Source organism: Gracilinanus agilis, chromosome 1 (genome assembly GCF_016433145.1).
Source record: "Gracilinanus agilis isolate LMUSP501 chromosome 1, AgileGrace, whole genome shotgun sequence".
Lineage (NCBI taxonomy): Eukaryota > Metazoa > Chordata > Mammalia > Didelphimorphia > Didelphidae > Gracilinanus > Gracilinanus agilis.
Window position 1 is genome coordinate 730,817,015 of NC_058130.1, and position 19,134 is coordinate 730,836,148.

The 19,134-nt window shown below is 45.3% G+C and overlaps 1 protein-coding gene across 7 annotated transcripts in view; it reads left to right on the forward strand.

The window, feature by feature from the left end:
• Positions 1-19,134, forward strand: part of TCF3 (transcription factor 3) — a 107,596-nt gene that overhangs the window by 40,086 nt on the left and 48,376 nt on the right. For all 7 annotated transcript variants that reach the window (XM_044672170.1, XM_044672188.1, XM_044672197.1 and 4 more), the window contains exons 3-4: positions 1,984-2,060; positions 2,673-2,766. In XM_044672170.1, coding sequence (XP_044528105.1) covers positions 1,984-2,060; positions 2,673-2,766 — 171 coding nt within the window. The remainder of the gene's footprint in view (positions 1-1,983; positions 2,061-2,672; positions 2,767-19,134) is intronic.

Sequence of the window (19,134 nt, forward strand, 5' to 3'; positions counted from 1 at the left end):
TCTCTCCCTGTCTCCCTGTCTCCCTGTCTCCCTCCTTCTTCCTCTCCTCCCATTCCCTCTTTCCCCTGCCCCCTTTTCTTCTCTCTTCCCCTCTTTCCCCCTATCCTCATCCTTTCTTTCCCTTGCCCCTTTTCTTCTCTCCCTCCCCCATCCTTTCTCTCTCCTCCCACCCTCCTCCTGTATTTTTCCATTTCTCCAAATCACCAAGAGCAAAATATGGGGATTGAAATAGCACTTGTAGCCTCAAAACCAGTCAGGGCCCCTTCTGGGCCTTAATTTCTTCATTTCTAAAATGGGAGTGACCAGTTGCACTCATGACCTTATTGGTAGGTGGTAATAGAATCTCTTTATAAGTACTCTGAGAGTGTCACCTGGAAGCTATCTAAGCCTCAGTATCCTCAGCTGTGAAATAGGGAGAATAATAAGCCTTGATAAACTTCTTCATCTGGATGTTGTAACTAGAATTCTTTGAAATCTATTAAGCTCTATAGAAATGTAATCCATCTTGAATTTCAGAGTTCTTATTTGTGATAAGGGGAAATTCGTCTGGGTTTGTAGGAGCTTTCAAAAGCTGTGCAAATGTGAAGCATCAATGTCTTTTTTTTTTATATTTTTGTTTTTAATTTCATTTCTAAACATTTCTTCTTCACAAAAAACTATCCCCTATAAAGAAAAAATTAGAAAAGGACAAAAGGAGAAAGCAGCAAAAATTAACCAGTTTCCCAGACAAAGTTGGTAGTAGATAGGATATTTTCCACCCATAGCCTTCCACCTCTGCAAAGAAAAGGAAGGAGATTCAATTCCTTGGGATCAACTATGGTCATAATTTTACCCAGTTCAATTGGTTTGTTCATGGTTTTTTCCTTTTTCCTTGTAATCATTGTATATATTTTTTCCTGGTTCTGCTTACTTGACTTTGAATCAGTTTGTAGAAATCTTCCTATAATTCTTGAATTTTCATATTCATTGGTTCTTATGGTGTAGTCATATTTCTTTATATCCATACTTAAAAATTGTATAGCCTTTCCCCAGTGGTTGGGCATTTACTTTGTTTCTAGTTCTTTATTACTATTAAAAAAAAAAGTAAGAATTCATTTAAATTCAGATTTTTTTTAATGTTATTAAATGGCTGCTGCACACCCAAATACTGTGTTAAACTGTAGAGTCACAAAGATGAAAGATGGTTTCCTGCCTTCAAGGGACTTATGCTCCTTGTTATGTTGTAACACAATAGTTATGCAGATGTAGTGATTGAAAGAGAGATGAATTCATGACTGAGGAAACAAAGGCTCAAGCTTCTAAGCATATTCTCTTATTAAGCAATAAGTGCCAGTTGCCCAACAAATCTGAACCAAGACTATTTCTCTGTGTAGGTAGGGCTGGACCCTAAACACAGGGGGAGACATTTTTGTATATTAAAAATAATCAAATAAAGTCAGTTAATTAAAAGGAAACAATCAGAATATAACATTAGGTAACCTAATTTCTAATTGGAGAAAAGATTAGGGACATTCCAAGATGGGAGGGGGAGAGTGAACAGGTGCAATTCTCTGAAATCAGAGAGGTATCCCACTCCCCCCCAAGTGTCTGTGAACAATCAAAGGAACGTGGAAACAATAACTGATTGATCAGTTATTCTGCCTCTCTGAATGTTTTCTTTTAAGGCCAAGTTAACTCTCAGCTGTGCCACCCCTTCCATTTTTTTCTGGCACTGATTCAGAGAGGCAGAAGGGGTTTGGGTGAACTCATAGGGCTGAGTAAGAGAGAGAGCATAGAGGCTAGGAGAGGCTGGGGGTCCTGTTTGGTTGAAAAGCTATTGGACAACTAGCTTTGTTTATAATTGGGTGTGTTGAGGTGGTGGGCTCAGGACATGTTAGCAGTGGCAAGGATAGGGAAGGCAGTGCCTCAAGTGAGACCTGTGACAATGGAAGCTTTGATACAAAAGTTAACCCCTTTTCCCCTTTTTTTCTTCTCCTTTGATAGGTTTGGAGGAGAGAACAGGCTCTGGGTCATGGGGGACAGCAGGAGATCAAATCAATTCCTCATTTGACCAAGGAAGGGTAAGGTTCCACCCACCTGATGTGACTCAGGTTCTCCGTACCACTGACTTCCATCCCTGCTAGCTTCCTCTTATCCTGCCTTTGAAAGGGCATGGCCTGAAGCCTCTGAACCTCCACCCCAAAGATCTCCTAAGGCCTAATGGCCCATAACTTCCTGGCTCCTTCCATTCTTTCCCCTACCTCAGCTAATCTCTATCTGATCAGCTCACCTGGGGGTTGGTTCTAACTCTAGCCAAGCTTTTGGAAAGACGTTCACATTCATGATTCCCAACTTAACACAGCCCTGGGAAGTGGTCATGGGATTCTTCCACTCTTTTTCCTCAGTAGTCAAAAGTAGAAAAAGAGGCCATGAGATGTTCTGTGGCCTACTTAAGGTCACTCAGCAGAACTAAGACTAGCTCATTTTCTTTCAAAAGGGGAACACATTTTTTAAAAGGCTTAGAAGATTTAATATGGTTAGACCAGGCAAACAGTCAGGTTTATTGGCTGGTCATTCCCCAATTCCCCAAGTGTTTTGGGGACTGGAATTTGGTGTAGGGACCAGATGCGTATTTACCCATATGGATCTCATGGACCCTTCTCTTGTCTTTTTCACCCCCACCCCCAAAATAGGCTTACAGTGAAGGTTCTCACTACACAGAGCCCCGAGACTTGGCCTCTCACAATAGCATATCTTCAACCTCATTCCTGGGATCTGGACTTGTAGGTGAGTGGTCCTCCGGAGGGTGGGAGGGACTGGGGCCAGGGAATGGGTCTCCTTTGGGACAGAGAGGCAGTTTCTGCCCTGACCGAGTTCATTTCAAAGATGTCATTTGTGGGGCAGCTGGGTAGCTCAGTGGATTGAGAGTCAGGCCTAGAGATGTGAGGTCCTAGGTTCAAATCCAGCCTCAGACACTTCCCAGGTGTGTGACCCTGGGCAAGTCACTTGACCTCCATTGCCCACCCTTACCACTCTTCCTCCTAGGAGCCAATACACAGAATTTAAAGGTTTAAAAAAAAAAAAAGATGTCATTTGTTTGATTCCCTTTCTGGCTTGGGAGGGGAGCTTGACTCTGGTCATTTATTCATTCAGCAAAAATCTATTGATCACATACTCTAAACTACCAGGGGGATGGGAGCAGTAGCAGACAGAGATGATTGAGAGTCTTATCAGTTCCTGCTCTGAATTTTTAAGGTGGAGCCCTCTGATCTATAGGCTTATGACTAGCCTCAATCAATCATTCATTCATAAGCAAACATTTATTAAATGCCTATCCTATGTAGAGTACTATCTTAGTCACTGGGGGAATATACAAAGTTAAAACAAGACATAGTGCTTGTTGTTCCCTTACAGTTTACAAACCCAGACAACTGATCTGTACAATTTGAGTTTTATGGGGGCGTAATCCAATTAGGGAACTGAGAGAAGGCTTCCTGGAGGTGGCCTTTAAAGGGTAAATTGGAATTCAGCAGATGCTGATTGGGGACAGGGATATTCAAGCCATCGAAAGTGTGAAACCAAAATAACTGGAGAAATATTCATTGCTCATGGATAGATCAAGCCAATATAATGAAAATGATAGTACAACCTAAATTAATTTGCTTATTTGGTACTGTACTAAACTTCTAGAAGAATATTTTATAGCTCTAGAAAAAAAATAAAATTCATTCGAAGGAATAAGAATCATATGGAGGTCAAAAATTTCAAGGAAAGTAATGAAAAATGTGGAGAGAAGTGGGCCTAGCAGTACCAGATATCAAACTACAAAGTTGTAATCACAAAAATTATTTCATTCTGGTGGGAAAGATTAGGTGTACAACGTATAGAAAAAAGCATCATCTTCATGAAACATTTCTTCCATTATTAGGGGAAAGACTCATTATGTGACAGACTTATAGGAAAAGTGAGCAGCAATTTGACAGAAATTAGGTTTAGACCAATATGTCACACAATATACCAGGATAAATAAGCTCCAAGTGGACACATGACTTCAGTGTTTTTTAAAACTACATAATAAATGAGAGAAGCAAGGAAGAGATTATCTTGTGGTTCTGTGGATAGGGAAAAGAGATGATGACTAAACAAATGAAGAAAAGATGACACAAGATAAAATGGACCGTTTTAATTATATAAAATTGAGGCATCAGGAAAGTTAACCACAAAATACTGTATATGTTTCAATCCAGAGTCTTTCATTTTGGCCAAGACACAAATGTGTAGAAGGAAGTAGTAATAGAATAACCTCCCTAATGTCCAAATTTTTATAAAGCTCTATGCCGTCGTGTCCTTATTAGATCTTCATGATATTAATGGGTGGGCAGATGTGGTGTATTATCTGCATTTGACAATTTATCTGAAGCCACACAGCCATTTAAGGATGCTGCCAAATCTGCTGACTTTCAGAACTGAGAGTTCTTTGATGACTGGGCTCTCGATAAAGCCAGGAGACCCCCCCATCCTAGTCTCCCTCCCTTTCCTAAGCTTCACATACTCCCCCTTAGCAGAGGGAAATGGTTATGGGGCAACAGCATGGGGCCGGTTGCAACAGGCTAGACACTACACTGGGGACTGAACCCAGGAGTTCTATCCCCTGGGTCTAGGTTTGACATAGCAATTCAGAGGCTTTGTCAGGCTGGGCCAGGATTTAATTACACACTGCTAGGGAGATGACTGGAAGTCATGCCTAAGGGCCATTGTGTTGACTTTCTCAGGGTCTTGGTCTCCTTCCTTCCTCCAAGCATTTGATATAGCACTTTCTACGCATCAGGCACTGTGCTGCACAGAGTCACACACCTAGGCAGTATTTTAAGATCAGATCTAGGGGGCAGCTGGGTGGCTCAGTGGATAGAGAGCTAGGCCTTAGAGACCGGAGATCCTGGGTTCTAATGTGGCCTCAGACACTTCCCAGCTGTGTGACCCTGGGCAAGTCACTTTACCCCCCATTGCCTAGTCCTGACCACTCTTCTGCCTTAGAACCAATATACAGTATTGATTCTAAGATGGAAGGTAAGAGTTTAAAAAGAACAATCAGATCTGAATTTGGGTCTTCCTGACTCCAGACCCAGCACTGCATTCACTGTGCCAGCAGCTGCCTCCAATGGGGATAATTGTCAAAGTGAATTTTGCTCAGGTAGAGAAACAAAACTTGGTGACACCCAGAATTACATAGAAGTAGACTGGGCATCCCCAGAAGAGAGCTCTGATCCCTGTCACATGGAAGTTAGGCATAGAGTAAAAAGGTCTCTGCCTTAGAGATGAGGCAGACTAGATGGCCACCAAGGGTCTGTGTGACTCACTTAACAGAGTCGGCTACAGTTTCTGGTTTCTTCTCCCTTGGCCCGGGATGGCCCATGGAGACTTATCCCAGTTTGGCCCAAGGTGAGGGAGTTGGGGCAGGGGAGGCCCCTGCAGCTGGGTAAAGCCTCCGATAAATAAGCTCAGGTGGTAAAGGGCCAGGAACCAGCGGGGATGAGCAAATCGCTCTCAAGGTTTCCCCTGTCAATATGGTCCCCTGGGGTTTTCATTCACCCCACTTGCCTCACCTCTGCCTCCCTTCCTTATGCCCTCCTATGTGTCTCCATCCCTCTTCTTTAAGTGCACAGTCTCCTTCAGAGCTCTATCTCTCCAGGAGACCTCATGGGACCATCAAATGTTATAGCTGGGAGAAACATTGAAAGAGAAGGGCAGAGCTGGGAGAGTCCTTAGAACAGAGAATGTCAGAGCTGGGAGGGAGCTTAGAACAGAGAATGTCAGAGCTGGGAGGGAGCTTAGAACAGAGGATGTCAGAGCTGGGAGGATCCTTAGAACAGAGAATGTCAGAGCTGGGAGGGAGCTTAGAACAGAGAATGTCAGAGCTGGGAGGGAGCTTAGAACAGGGAATGTCAGAGCTGGGAGGGAGCTTAGAACAGGGAATGTCAGAGCTGGGAGAGTCCTTAGAACAGAGAATGTCAGAGCTGGGAGGGAGCTTAGAACAGAGAATGTCAGAGCTGGGAGGGAGCTTAGAACAGAGAATGTCAGAGCTGGGAGGAACCTTAGAACAGAGAATGTCAGAGCTGGGAGGGACCTTAGAACAGAGAATGTCAGAGCTGGGAGGGACCTTAGAACAGAGAATGTCAGAGCTGGGAGGGTCCTTAGAACAGAGAATGTCAGAGCTGGGAGGGTCCTTAGAACAGAGAATATCAGAGCTGGGAAGGGACCCGTAGAATAGAGGATTTTAAGAGTTGGGAGAGTTCTTAGAACATGGAATAGAACATCAGCTCTCCCAACCCAGGGCTCCTTCCTTGAAGCCACACATCTCAGCAGATCTTTGGCCGTATTGGGGTCCGCCCCCTTTCCCTCAGCCTGAGGCCTGGAGAAGAAGGGGTAGCACCACCAATTGGGTGCAAACAAGAGTTGAACCCTTTGGACCCCTGGGAAAGCAATGGCTGCTGCTGCTGAGATGGTGACCAGGCTCCCGGGAGGCCTCCTTGAGGGAATGTATTAATAAGGATAATGTAGTAATGATAATCACATCTAATAACACCATCCGTTCTGCTCCTCCTGGGAGGACCTGGGGACTCATGGCGCCAGCACAGGATTGAAAGCCTCTTGGGGAGCGAGGAAGGGTAGAGACCTGCAGGGCCATATCCCCGGCCAGCCCCCCGCTGACTCAGGGTCACCCGCTCTCCCCTAGGCCTACTTTTTCTTTTGGAGCAACATTTGATAGATTCCTTCTTATTTATGGAGCTCTTTTCTATCCATCATTCTATCTGGCTCTTATCACAGCCCCCTTATCCATTCCCATCTCATAGAAGGGGAACCTGAGGTCCAGAGGAGAAAACAGTTGTCAAGAACACATTGTATATCAGTGACAGGCCAAGGGCTCCCATTTCCTGGTCTGAGGCACTTGTTTATCACAGCACACACCTCTGTGGTCTCCTGGGACAGACGTGCCACTATTCCTGGCCTGCCGCGAGCCCTGGGCGTTCTGGAAACAGCCCTCGCCCCGGAGTCAGGAGGCCTGGGTAACCCAAGCTCTGTCATTTGTTAGGGGAAAGAGAAGGTCTCAAAAGTTTTCAAAGGATTTAAGGCTAGGTAGAACCCTAGAGTTCCTGTAAACCATGTCAACCTCCTTCATTTTACAGATAAAGAAACTGAGGCTTAGTCACTGTAGAAGTGGCTTAACTAAAGATGTACCAGGTAGTCTGTGGCTGGGCTGAACCAGTGATGGGGGCATCTCTGCGAGCAGCTTGCTTCTCTGAGCCTCGGCTCTCCCTGTCTCTAACAGGGCTCTAACGCTACTTGCCTCACAGAGTCATTGTTAGAAAATCAAAACTGTCGCCGTGAGAGCTTTGGTCCTTACTGGTGTCCCTTCAAGCCACCCCCATACATTTTCGTGTCATCTGTCTGGTCCCTGGGAGGACAAGCAGAGAGAAGTTGCCTGTTCCCTCTGGGCTCCCGGTTCATCCTCTGATCCCTGAGGTCTTCTTTCTTCCATTCTTCCACTGGGAAACCTCAAGATGGATCTGTTGGCAAAGAGCAGGATAGAGAGCCTGGAGGTCAGAGCGATAATACGGGGGGCCCGTTAGGAGCAGACCAGGATCTGGGTGGCACGGTCAATGGAAATGAGTTTCTGATGAGTCGAATTTAATTCTGAGTGGGGGGAGAACCTCATTTCTGAGAGAGAAAGAGCACTCCTTCGTGTCCCCATTTCTCAGAGAAGGGACAGTTGAGCTAGTGCTTGTCAAGACCATAATTTGAGCCCGCGAGAGCTTGGTAAGTCAGGGTGGCCTCATAGAACCTAGAAGGACCATAGCTATTGCCTTCTTCCCCCTCTCCCTTTTCTAACCCCCCGGGTTTCATCCTTACACACTTAATTGGGTTCGTTCTTTTGGGTGCCATTCTTGGGCACACACACACACACCTTCCATAGGGCCTTGGTCTTCCAAACCCTGGACTATTCCCAAACACAGCCTGACCAGCACACACCCCAACACCCGTGTGCATGCACTGTGACAGGAATTTTCCTTCTTCAGAAAAATACTGAATCCTTGAAATCTGTCACCCTGATGGCGTCCCCTCCCCGGCGGCGGCAGGCGGGTGGGGGATGGGGAGCAGGGAATGGGACGCTTTAAACAGCAGGGAAACTGATAAACCATAACAGATTTCTTTCTAGTTAATTATTTCTAGTAATTAGCTTCTTTTCAGAGGCAGGTTTCTAATCTTGTGTGTATTGTGAACAGCAACGAATGGGGTGCGTCCCGGACAATGGCTTAATCTGCCCGTGGAGCCTCGGTTGTCAACAGCCACATCTTTACATCCTTTTTTTAAAAAAAATTATTAAGGAGAGTGGCTATTTCTATCTGGGTGTGTGTGTCTCAGGCCCTCCCTCCCTCCCTCCCCCAGCCACTCCGAGCCTTTGCCGGCGCCGCCTTTACGGGCCTGGGGGCTCCCGGGAGGGCTCAGCCCAGCTCCTAGTGTACAAGTTTAGCTTGTTGGAGTTCAGGACCCCAGGGGGCAGAAAGGGAAGGGGGGAGGAGCCTCCGAAGCCCCAGTGGACGGAGCCATGGGAGGCTATCCATGTGTGGTGTCCCCTCCCTCCCATCCTCCCCAGGGGCCCAGAGTGGCGGTCCACACCTGCTCTCCTGCGATGCACTGGCAGATAGGGCTCGCACAATCTGACTTAGTTTGTCAAAAACTGAGTCAAAGGGGAGAGGGAGAGACCAGGAAAGGAGTTTAATGATGGCTGGATTTAGAATTGTCAGGAGATGCTGAGATTATCCATGCCACCCCTCTGTAGTTAACAAAGGACAAAAAGGAGGCCCAGAGAAGCTGGGGTGCCTGGTTAAGGCCTCTGGGGGCCTCTGGTTCCAAATTCACTATCCTGCCTGAGCTGAACATTATTTGGGAATGTTTCCTCAACATCCCTGACTGTGTAATACATAGAATTATCTCCATGAAGTGGAAAGAGCTCAGGAATAAGAGAAGGGATAAGTGCTTACAGGTATGATCTCATTTGGTCTTCAGAACCATCATGCAAGGTCCATGCTGTTGTCCTCTTTTTGAAATTTGAGGAAACTGAGGCAAACAGGTTAAGTGACTTGCTCTGGATCACCCAGCTAGTAAATGTCTGAGTCCATGTTTGAACTTGGGTCTCCTTGACTCCAGGCCCAGCCAGAAGAACTAGATTCTAATTCTTATTGTGCCATTGGCTCACGGTATGATGGAGTAAATCCGTTCTCTTCTCTGGGTTTCCTCATCTGTAAAATGGGTAGGATTGGAGTCTTTAAGGCACTGCCTGCAGAATTGATCTCAGGATATCCATGTTTCTCTCACCCAGAGGTAGTTCATGGGATCTTAATTTGATTCACAGTGGAAACAATTCCAAAGGCTAGTCAGGCCTTGCCCCTCTAATTTTATAAAGGAAGAAACAGAGCAGAGACCGGGGTAGATTGTGACCTGCCCACAGTCCCTCTAGTGAGGGGGCAGAGATGGGATTTGAACCTGGGTGTCATGACCCCAAATTCAGCGCTCATTCCATTGTACACTCCAGTAGTAGCCTTTCCAAGGTGTGGACACCGGGTAACTCGTCCAGTGGGGGACATGGGCAGAAAGTTAGTCATCATCTGATGGAATACTAGAACATGGAGTCAAGCGACTTAGGTGTTTTCAGAGCCAACATCAATAGCCTCTGGGATCTGTGAGGCTTTAGAAGTGGGGAAGAGGCCATCATGAGATAATATAGAGGAGTGTTTCATTTGGACTCAGAATCCTGAGTTCAAGTTGTGCCTCTGCCTACCTGTGTAGCTCTTGGAAAAATCCCTTAACTTCTCTAAGACTTAATTTAATTATCTCAAGGGGGTGGATGAAGTACTTCTTGGTCCTGCTCAGAGAGTCTGTGTTTGAACTTTGCCACTCACCCATGTGGCCCTGAGCAGGTCTCTTCTCTGGACCTCAGTTTCTCAAAATATAAAATGAAGGGGTGCTTACTTTGATCCTTTTGCCTCCCTTTCCCTACTTTCCAGCTTTCCTTTTTATTTTGGCTTTCTCTCTTAGAATGTAAGCTCCTTTAAGGCGAACATGAAGTGGCTCAGTGGATAGAAAGCTGAACCTGGAGATAGGAGCCTGGGAGATTTCTTAGGTCTGGCCAAGTCCTTTAACCTTAATTGCCAAGTCCTTGCCACTCTTCTGAACCTTAATTGCCAAGTCCTTGCCACTCTTCTGCCTTTGAACTGATGCAGAGTATCAATTCCAAGATAGAAAGTAAAAGTTTTTTTTAAAAAGCCTCTTGAGGGCTGAGAATGTCTTGGTTTAAATTCTATTTCTTGTAGCAAGCTGCATCCCCAGAGCTCAGTACAGTGTCTAGGACGTAGGTGCTTTTAAAAATGCTCTTATTGGGGCAGCTGAGTAGCTCAGTGGAGTGAGAGTCAGGCCTAGAGACAGGAGGTCCTAGGTTCAAACCCAGCCTCAGCCACTTCCCAGCTGTGTGACCCTGGGCAAGTCACTTGACCCCCATTGCCCACCCTTACCAATCTTCCACCTATGAGACAATACACCGAAGTACAAGGGTTTAAAAAAAAAAAAATGCTCTCATCTATCTAGTCAGCCAGCCATGAAATGCTCTGCTTACCTGTTTAATCTTCTCTCTATCCATATTTATTTCTCTTTTCTTTCTCTCCTTCCTTCTATCTAAGATCCTTCTGAGCTCTGATATCTTCTACTTCTTTGTTCCCAAGAAACAGCCAAGACAGGTTGAGTCATCTTCCTTAAACCAGTTAGTTGGTCAGCATTTATGAAGTGCCAGGCATTGTGCAAGGCTGAGCTGTGGCAGAGAACCCCAAGAAGGATTCCTATAAGGACCATGAGATCAGCAAGAGTGTCTTGTTGTGAAGGGTCCAAAGCACAGGAGGGAATTGGTTCCGCAGTGAATTTGTCTCCTCTTCACCCCAAGAAGCTTCCTATACCAGGGTTGAAAAAGAGCGTCCTCTTTTGGGGAGGGAAGTTTATAGGAAAATTCTTGATTCTTGGGACCCTTCCTTTCTCTAGCACCCCTCTCCCATCTCCTCTTGTCTGGGACTTGGTGAAAGCATGGAATTGTAGACTGTCAGGGCTAGAAAGGATTTTTAAACCTAGAACATTGAATTCCTAGTTGAAGAGACTGAATCACAGAATGTCAGACTTGGCAGGGACCCTATAGACAGGACAGCATGATGAATAGCAAATGGCTTGCAATTAGGGTGCCAGGGTTCAGATCAAACCTCAGATACTACTAGCTCTGTGAGGATGATCCAGTCATTTAATCTCTCAATCTCAGTTTCCTCATTTGTTAAAATGGGGGTAATACTTGGACTCTCTACCTCACAAAGTTGTGGTGAAGATGGTTTTTTGCCAACCTTAGAGCTCTATACAAATGTGAATTATTGCTGCTTGTGAGAAGCCATGTGGTGCAATGAGTAAAAATCAGGATCTGGGTTCAAAATAACTCCCGGTGAGACTTAATTCTTCTTGGCCTCAGTTTCTTTATCTGTTTAAAAAAGGGAAGGGACTTGGATAAGATGATTTTTGAGGTTCCTCCCAGGTCTAATCTTTGAGCCTATGTAGCAGTGCTACATAGCTACTGGGCTTCACAATGCCTGACAGAGCTGGAAGGAACCCTGGGATATAGATTTCAGAAAAAGGTCAGCAGGGCTGGCCTTGGAAATGGTGGAAGTCAGGGCGGAGGGGGGGGAGGAAGGGAGAAGGAAAGAGAGGAGAGAGGGAGGAAGGGAAAGAGGAGAGAGGGAGAAAGAGAGAAGGAAAGAGAGAGAAAGGGAGAGAGGGAGGAAGGGAAAGGGGAAAAGAGGAGGGAGAAGGAAAAAGGAGAGAAAGGGAGGGAGGAAGGGAGAGAAAGACAAAGACTTGGAGGGAGAGAATATTCATAATTATATATATATATAAAGTATATATGCTAATAAAAGTGTTCACACATATACACATAATATCTATTCTTAGTAAATGCCTCTTATTCTCCTGATAGGTGACCTTGTCTGAAAGCAACCCTAGGCAGCACCCCAAGTGGAGAGGGAGGTGAAAGGTCATGAGTGGAAAGCATTATAGGCTTCCCCTTTAGCAACCTTCTAATCCACACACCTCCCATTTTATAGTTGAAGAAACAGAGGCCCTACAGAATTAAAACACCTTGTCCATGGGGTCATGCAACAGAATGAGAATTGGAACTTTATTCCCTTCACTCCCAATCCCATATTCTTTCCCCTCAACTAAGAGATGGGGCAGGGATTGGCTTCCAGAGAAAGGCTGGATCAACATGGGAGCAGTTTGTGGGTGCCAGAAGCTTGCATCTTGGTGCGCATGCACCAGATCCGACACCCCACCCAGGCCCCAGCCCGGCCTCGGGTTCAGGGTACAGAGCTGGGCTCTCAGGCCGTGGTGACGGCATGTATCTGACACCAGGTCGGCAGGAATCATAAACTGAGTTCCCAGCAATCCATTCTACAACCCTACAACCTCCCCCCACTTCCCCAACCACTTAAAAATGCAAATCTGCCCAGTCAGTTTTAAACACTCCATCGATTTCCAACTTTCAAAACGGTAAAAACAAATTTGCTTCCCATACAGTTTCAGGGAGGGTATTATTGCTGAAGAAATTAATAGGGGATCGGTTCCTTTCCCCTCCCCCACTCTGCTCCCCCTACCAGCACCCCTGGCCAAGGCCCAGGCCCATTAGGCTCGTGGGAATAGAGATAAGATAAGGTCCCTGATGGTTTTATTTCTTTATTATTTTGCTTGGGTTTAGTTCTTACTTCCTGATGGAGGGAGGTCTGTACCCCTCCTCAGGGCACCCCTAATATTGTGGGGTGGGTGGGGTAGGGGAAGAGACAAGAAGATGGCACAGAAGAGTAAGGTAGGTGCATCACTGTCCAGAAACATTGGTTAAAAAAAGAAAAACCTACTGCTGGTTATACTGTATGATGTCATTATCAGAGTTAATGGAGGGAGGGGTGCTGATCAAACCTTTGATTTTATTAGTATTTTAAAAAACTCCCTCTGCCAGTGCAGATTGGGCATTCACTTGGCAGCTACACTAAAAAGAGTTCTAGCTAGCTTGGACCACCTTTATATTTGGGGCAAATGAAAATGCCTCAGTTTCCACATGTGTAAAATGTACCTTTTATAAATGGTCAAATTGAGGCTTAAAGGGCAGCCCAAAGTAATCATCCAAACCCATGTAGTTCTGGCGGACTGACTGACATTGTGATCTCTTGGCTCCCACCTCCCAAGATGGTTTGGAGGAGCCCTTTGTAAACCTTAAAACACTAGAAAAATAGGCTCCCTCTCTGACTCGATCTGCCTGAGTTTGGGTGCTTTCCCTGAGACATACTGCACAGATAGCTCCTTAGATCATTTTTTAGAAGGTAGTTACTGGCTGTCTCTGTCTCTCTAGGAAAACCTCAACTTCTTTTTGCTCCATCCAAGCCTGAATCCCCTTCCTACCCCCATCTCTAGCTGTCTCATATTCCCCTCTCCTCGGGGAAGAAAGGAGTCTTGACTATTGGAGACATGGCTCAGACCCCACATCTGGGGCCACAGGAGTCACTTTGATTTGGGTGAAAGTGCTGAATTTCGAGTTAAAACCTGGAGTTGAATCCCTCCCAGTCTTTATGACTTTGGGCAGGCACCAAACCTTTATGGGCCCTTCTCATCTTCCCTCCGTTTTCTCCCTCATCTCTGTAAATGAGCTATGTATCCCCCTGGGAAGGGATTGGCAGTCAACTTTTACCTGGAAAGATGGGATATTTGGCTACCTTGTGAGAGTGAAGTTCCTGTCTTTGAAAGTGATGAAGCAGAAGCTGGATGGCCACCTTTCAAGGATATTTTGGAAGCAATTTCTACACTCTGTGGCAGGCTGCGCAACATGACTGACTGCTCGCATTATTCTGTGCTCTAGTTTCTAGAAGGTCTCACATTCTATGTTCTGTGAGTTAGCCCATCTCCGAAATCCTATTTTCCTTTTAGGAGTGAGAAGACTACACAACCTCTTCCTCATATCTTTGAGGGAAGTCATGGCTTGACGATTCAGTGCTTGGATGGGTGGTCCCTAAACAGAGGTGACCAGGCTTTAGCTGGTCATTGCCTTTCCTCCATTGGGCAGGGCTTGGGGGTAGCAGAAAGATCTCCTCTTCCCCTAGCCTTCTAGAGCCCTTTGGAAGACCTAAGGCAACATCTGGCTTGGCTGGCAAGAGGGAGAGTGGGCAGGAACAGTGAAGGGGCTATTAGGGCTGGTTTGGGAGCAGTAAGATTTCAGGTATCCATCAGAATGGACTAGGAAAGAAGACCTTTCCTCCAACTCTCTTGGTTAATTGGCTGGGAAATTAGCTTTGGTTTCACAGAATCTGAGAGATTTTTGGGTCTAGTTTCAGATGTCTCTACCTTCCCCACCATGATGGCACACCTGGGTATCCATGAGAAGAGTTCAGAGTAGACTTGTGAGATTTGGAAGCTTCCTTCCTTCTCTTCCCCTGGCCTCCTTCCTGATCTCTTATCTTCCCTTCCTTCCATATCTCTTCTAGGATCTTATTTCCCTCCCTTTCTTCTCTCCTGCTCTCCTCTCACAAGGTCTTCTCTTCCTCTTTTCCTTTTTAACACCATACCCTGCCCTCCTCAACTTTCTGAAGTCCATTCATACTGAAAATGGGAGATGAAACCATGTGGTATAGATTGAAAACAGGAGTCTTGGTCGCTTTGTGAGTTAAGGAGGAGGAGGTCCTCATCCTCCAGACACCACCCACAGCCCACCAGTCCAGTACCTTCCTACCCCAGGGGCCCCAGCCAGGAGGAGACTGGTTTTTTTTTTTTCTGGAGGGGTAGGGATGGGGGTGGTTGTGATACAGTTTGGTTATTTTGGGATCTCTCTGCCTCTCCCACTCTCCCCATCTCACACACAATCAAACTAAGGTCTCTAGAACCAAAGACAATAGATGGAAAGACAGAGCATGGGACTAGGAGTCAAGAGACCTGGGTTCTAATCCTGGAGCAAGTCACCTAGTCCCAGCTGGGAAAGCCTTCAGTCACCTTCTAGCACCATCTATTTCTGAGAAAAGAATCTCTTCTTATGACATCCCCAGTAAGAAATCATCCAGCTTTTAATTCAAACCCTTCAGTGAGGCATGGCCCACTGCCCTCAGAGTCAGCCTTGTGCACTTGGAGAGAACAGATCTGTGGAAGTTTTTCCTTCATACCAAGCTAAAATTTGCTTCTTTCAGCTTCTTCCCAATTGCTCCTGGCTCTGCCCTCTGAGGTCAAACCTTTTCTATCTTCTATGTGACAGCTGTCATCCCCCTTCTCCCAAGACTTCTCTTGTCCAATTCCTTCCATTGATCCTCATAGTGTGACCCCAGACCCTTCATTCATTTGGTTGCCTCCCTCTGGACAATCTCCAGCTTATCAATATCTGTCCTAAAATGTGGTCTGACTAGGGCAGGGGACACCAGTTCTAGATACTGCCTTCCTTCCTTAATGAAGGCTAAACGGCATTCAATTTTCATTCTACCATAGCCCACTATTGACTTGTCAGGCTCATGCTCTGCTGAACCCCTTGACCTTTTACTTTAATTGTCTCTTATCTGCTCTTGCTTTCATTTTCTGTATCTTTAAAAATATCTCCCCTTGGTGAGGCCCCTTGGTATCCACATTTGGTCTTTTTAAACCACCCTCCCCCACCTTCTCATCTAAATTGTTTTCTTTCCATGTCTTGCCTCAGAATTTTATTCTCAAAGAGTTTCTCTCCCTTTCCTTCTGCACTGACTTCCCCTGTAGAATTTTAGTCCATATGGGATCCAGACTTTCACTGAAGTTCCTAAAACCCACTCTCCCCAAATCTGAAGTGCCAGGGAGACAGCATCCAGCTTTCATCCCCTGTCTGTTATTACAAACTCTTAAGACTTTGTGATCCTGGGGCAGCTAGCTGGATATCTCAGTGGATAGAGAGGTAGACCTGGAGACAATTGGTCCTGGGTTCAATCTGGCCTCAGACACTTCCTAGTTGTGTGACCCTGGGCAAGTCACGTCACCCCCATTGCCTTAGCCCTTACCACTCTTCTGCCTTAGAACCAATACACAGTATTGATTCTGAGAATGAAGATACGGATTAAAAACAAAAAAAGACTTTGTGGTCACTCCCCACCCCAACTCCAGGAATCTCATCTTTTCTACCCCCCAGCAACTAGTTCTTCTTTGTGGGTCAAAATCAGGTCCAGAATCACAGTTCCTTCTTTTTAGTTCCTCTACCTTTTGAAGAATGAAATTCTCATTAAGGCGAACCAAGAAACTATTAGCTCTTCTACTTTGGGCTCTAGCAATTGTGGGGACTCGGAAGTCTCCCTGTCGCTATTTTCTGTGCCAAGCTTACAGTCTAGTTCCTAAACTGCCCATCTCTTCCCTCTTTCTGCCTAAGTGGTCTATAATTCATGCCAATGGCAGGATCTCTTGAGTTTCTGCCTCTGTTGATCTTTTCCTAAATGTTTTCCACCATGTTTTCGTGGCGTTTCTATCTTGAATTTCCTTCCTTGAGTAGATCACCTTAGTGTTTGATGCTCTTTCTCCATGTGCTCATCCCTTCCCTCCTTCCATGTCATTTTCCTTTTGGATGAGATAATTTGGGGGGCGGGGGAAGATGCATGAAGACAGACAGGGCCATGGGTTTGGATTAAAGCCCTTTACTCTTGAGACTCTTCTTCAAGTGTGGACAAACTCCTTTGCATTCCCCACCTCCTGAAGTTTTTGGTTTGTTTGGGGGTTTTTAAAACCCTTACTTTTGTCTTAGAATTGATACAAGTCTCTGTTTCAAGGCAGAAGAGTGGTAAGGGCTGGGCAGTTGGAGTAAAGTGACTTTCCCAGGGTCATACTGCTAAAAAACACCTCCTAGAGTTGCTATGAGAACTCTTGGTGGAAATCCATGATGGCAGAGTGCTGGATTTGGGGTCAGGAATGCCTGAGCTTCAGATGGTTCCTTTGATATCACAGGTGATTTGGTTGCTCCCACTGACAGGCAGTGTACCTCCACTGTCTTAACCTCCACAAAATGAAGAGATTAAGATGGATAAATAGTGATTTCAGGGGGCAGCGGGGTAGCTCAGTGGATTGAGAGTCAGGCCTAGAGACAGGAGGTCCTAGGTTCAAATCCGGCCTCAGACACTTCCCAGCTGTGTGACCCTGGACAAGTCACTTGACCCCCATTGCCTACCCTTACCACTCTTCTGCCTTGGAGCCAATAAACAGTATTGACTCCAAGATGGAAGGTAAGGATTTATTTTTTTTTTTAAATAGTGATTTTAGAATTGTTTCAGGGCTCCAAAGAGATGATCCATGTGAAATGTTTTGTAAACTTTAAATCACTGTGTAAGTATCCATTCTTTGGTTTATCTGGTCCTGACCTATGTTTTCTTTGGTATGAGGAGCTCCTAGGGATGACCTGCCCTTTACCAGTCCAGACCAGTAACTGTCCTGCAAATTAGAGTCTTAGGGAGTTGCCTGGGGTATGGAGAGATTCTGTGTGTCTTGAGGCAGAAGCTGAACTCAGCTCTTCTTGGCTTAGAAGCCAACACACACATACACAGAGTCTATTTCTCTCTTTCTTTCTCTCTCATAGTCAAACAGAAATTGTTCTCTTCTGGCCACATTGACTTAGAAAATCACAAATTAATATTGTATTTTTATTTATCTGCTAAATATTTCAAATTACATTTTTTAAATAAACTCGTACATTCTATGTTAATAGAAAGCTGTGTAACAGCTTTTAAGATAGAAGGACAAGGGGCAGCTGGGTAGCTCAGTGGATTGAGAGCCAGGCCTAGAGATGGGAGGTCCTAGGTTCAAATCCGGACTCAGACACTTCCCAGCTGTGTGACCCTGGGCAAGTCACTTGACCCCCATTGCCTACCCTTACCACTCTTCCACCTATAAGTCAATACACAGAAGTTAAGGGTTTAAAAATTTAAAAAAAAAAAAAAAAAAAGATAGAAGGACAAAAGCTAGGCAAATGTTGTTAAGTGACCTGCCCAGGGTCACACAGCTAGGAAATATCTCCTCCTGACTTTGGTCCTGGTGCTCTAGACACTGTGCCATCTAACCATCCCTCCAATCACATTTTAATCTGGTTAGACACTTCTGTTCCACATTGCCTCTATTGTGTTGGTTGCTTTTTTTTAATCATCAGTTTCCTCATTTACTTAACTGATGAAAAGTCCAGCCCCACAAATTGTGCCTCTAATCTCTGGTCTTAGCAGATCCATAAATTCACAGTGTGGACCTTTGCCTTGAAGGGCGTCAGCCAGGTGGATACTTATTACCAGATTACACTCCCCGAAAATGGCAGCTAGCAGGTGTGGTGGCTAGAGGCCACTTGGAGTCAGGAAAACCTGAGTTCAAATCTTGCCTCAAACACTTACTAGCTATGTGATCCCAAGCAGGCTACTTATCTCATTTGTAAATAAGAGTGTTGGATTAATCCTTTCCACCTCTAAAACCAGGGTCTTATGGCTCTCCCACATAACAACAAGAGAGAGGATGCAAAAGTCAGGAGGAGCTTCACTGGCCTTTGGAGTTTGGAATTTAATTAAAAATTCTGCTCTGGCCAGTAGAATGACCACCAGTGTGTATGGTGTCTAACACTTGGGAGTTTGCAAAGCTCTTTAACTGATGTCGATGATCTCACATGAGATGTTCTAACCCTTTAGCCCCAGTTTTCTTGTATCTGTGTTAGCTGATGTACATTGAGTCCAGATTAGCTGGGGCAGTGCTTTCCCCCTTACAGAATAACTCCACTTCATATTAGCATTCCTCCTTGACAAGCCAGTTTCCTCTATAGATAATATAGGATTCCGTGTACCCATACACCACCCTAATTCAGTTTTTTCCCATTTGGAGACTTGTAGATCAAGGCTAGTTTTAGAAGAGAGACTAGAAAAAACTGTTTCTGGTATTTGGTTTTTTTTTTTGTTTTTTTTTTTTTTTCAGAGAATCAAAACCCATCCCTGTCCACTTGGTTGTTTCATCCCTCCCATCTCCATCTCAGACCTTCTTACTGTCCCCCAGTGGGTCCCAATCCTTTCTCCCTACTAG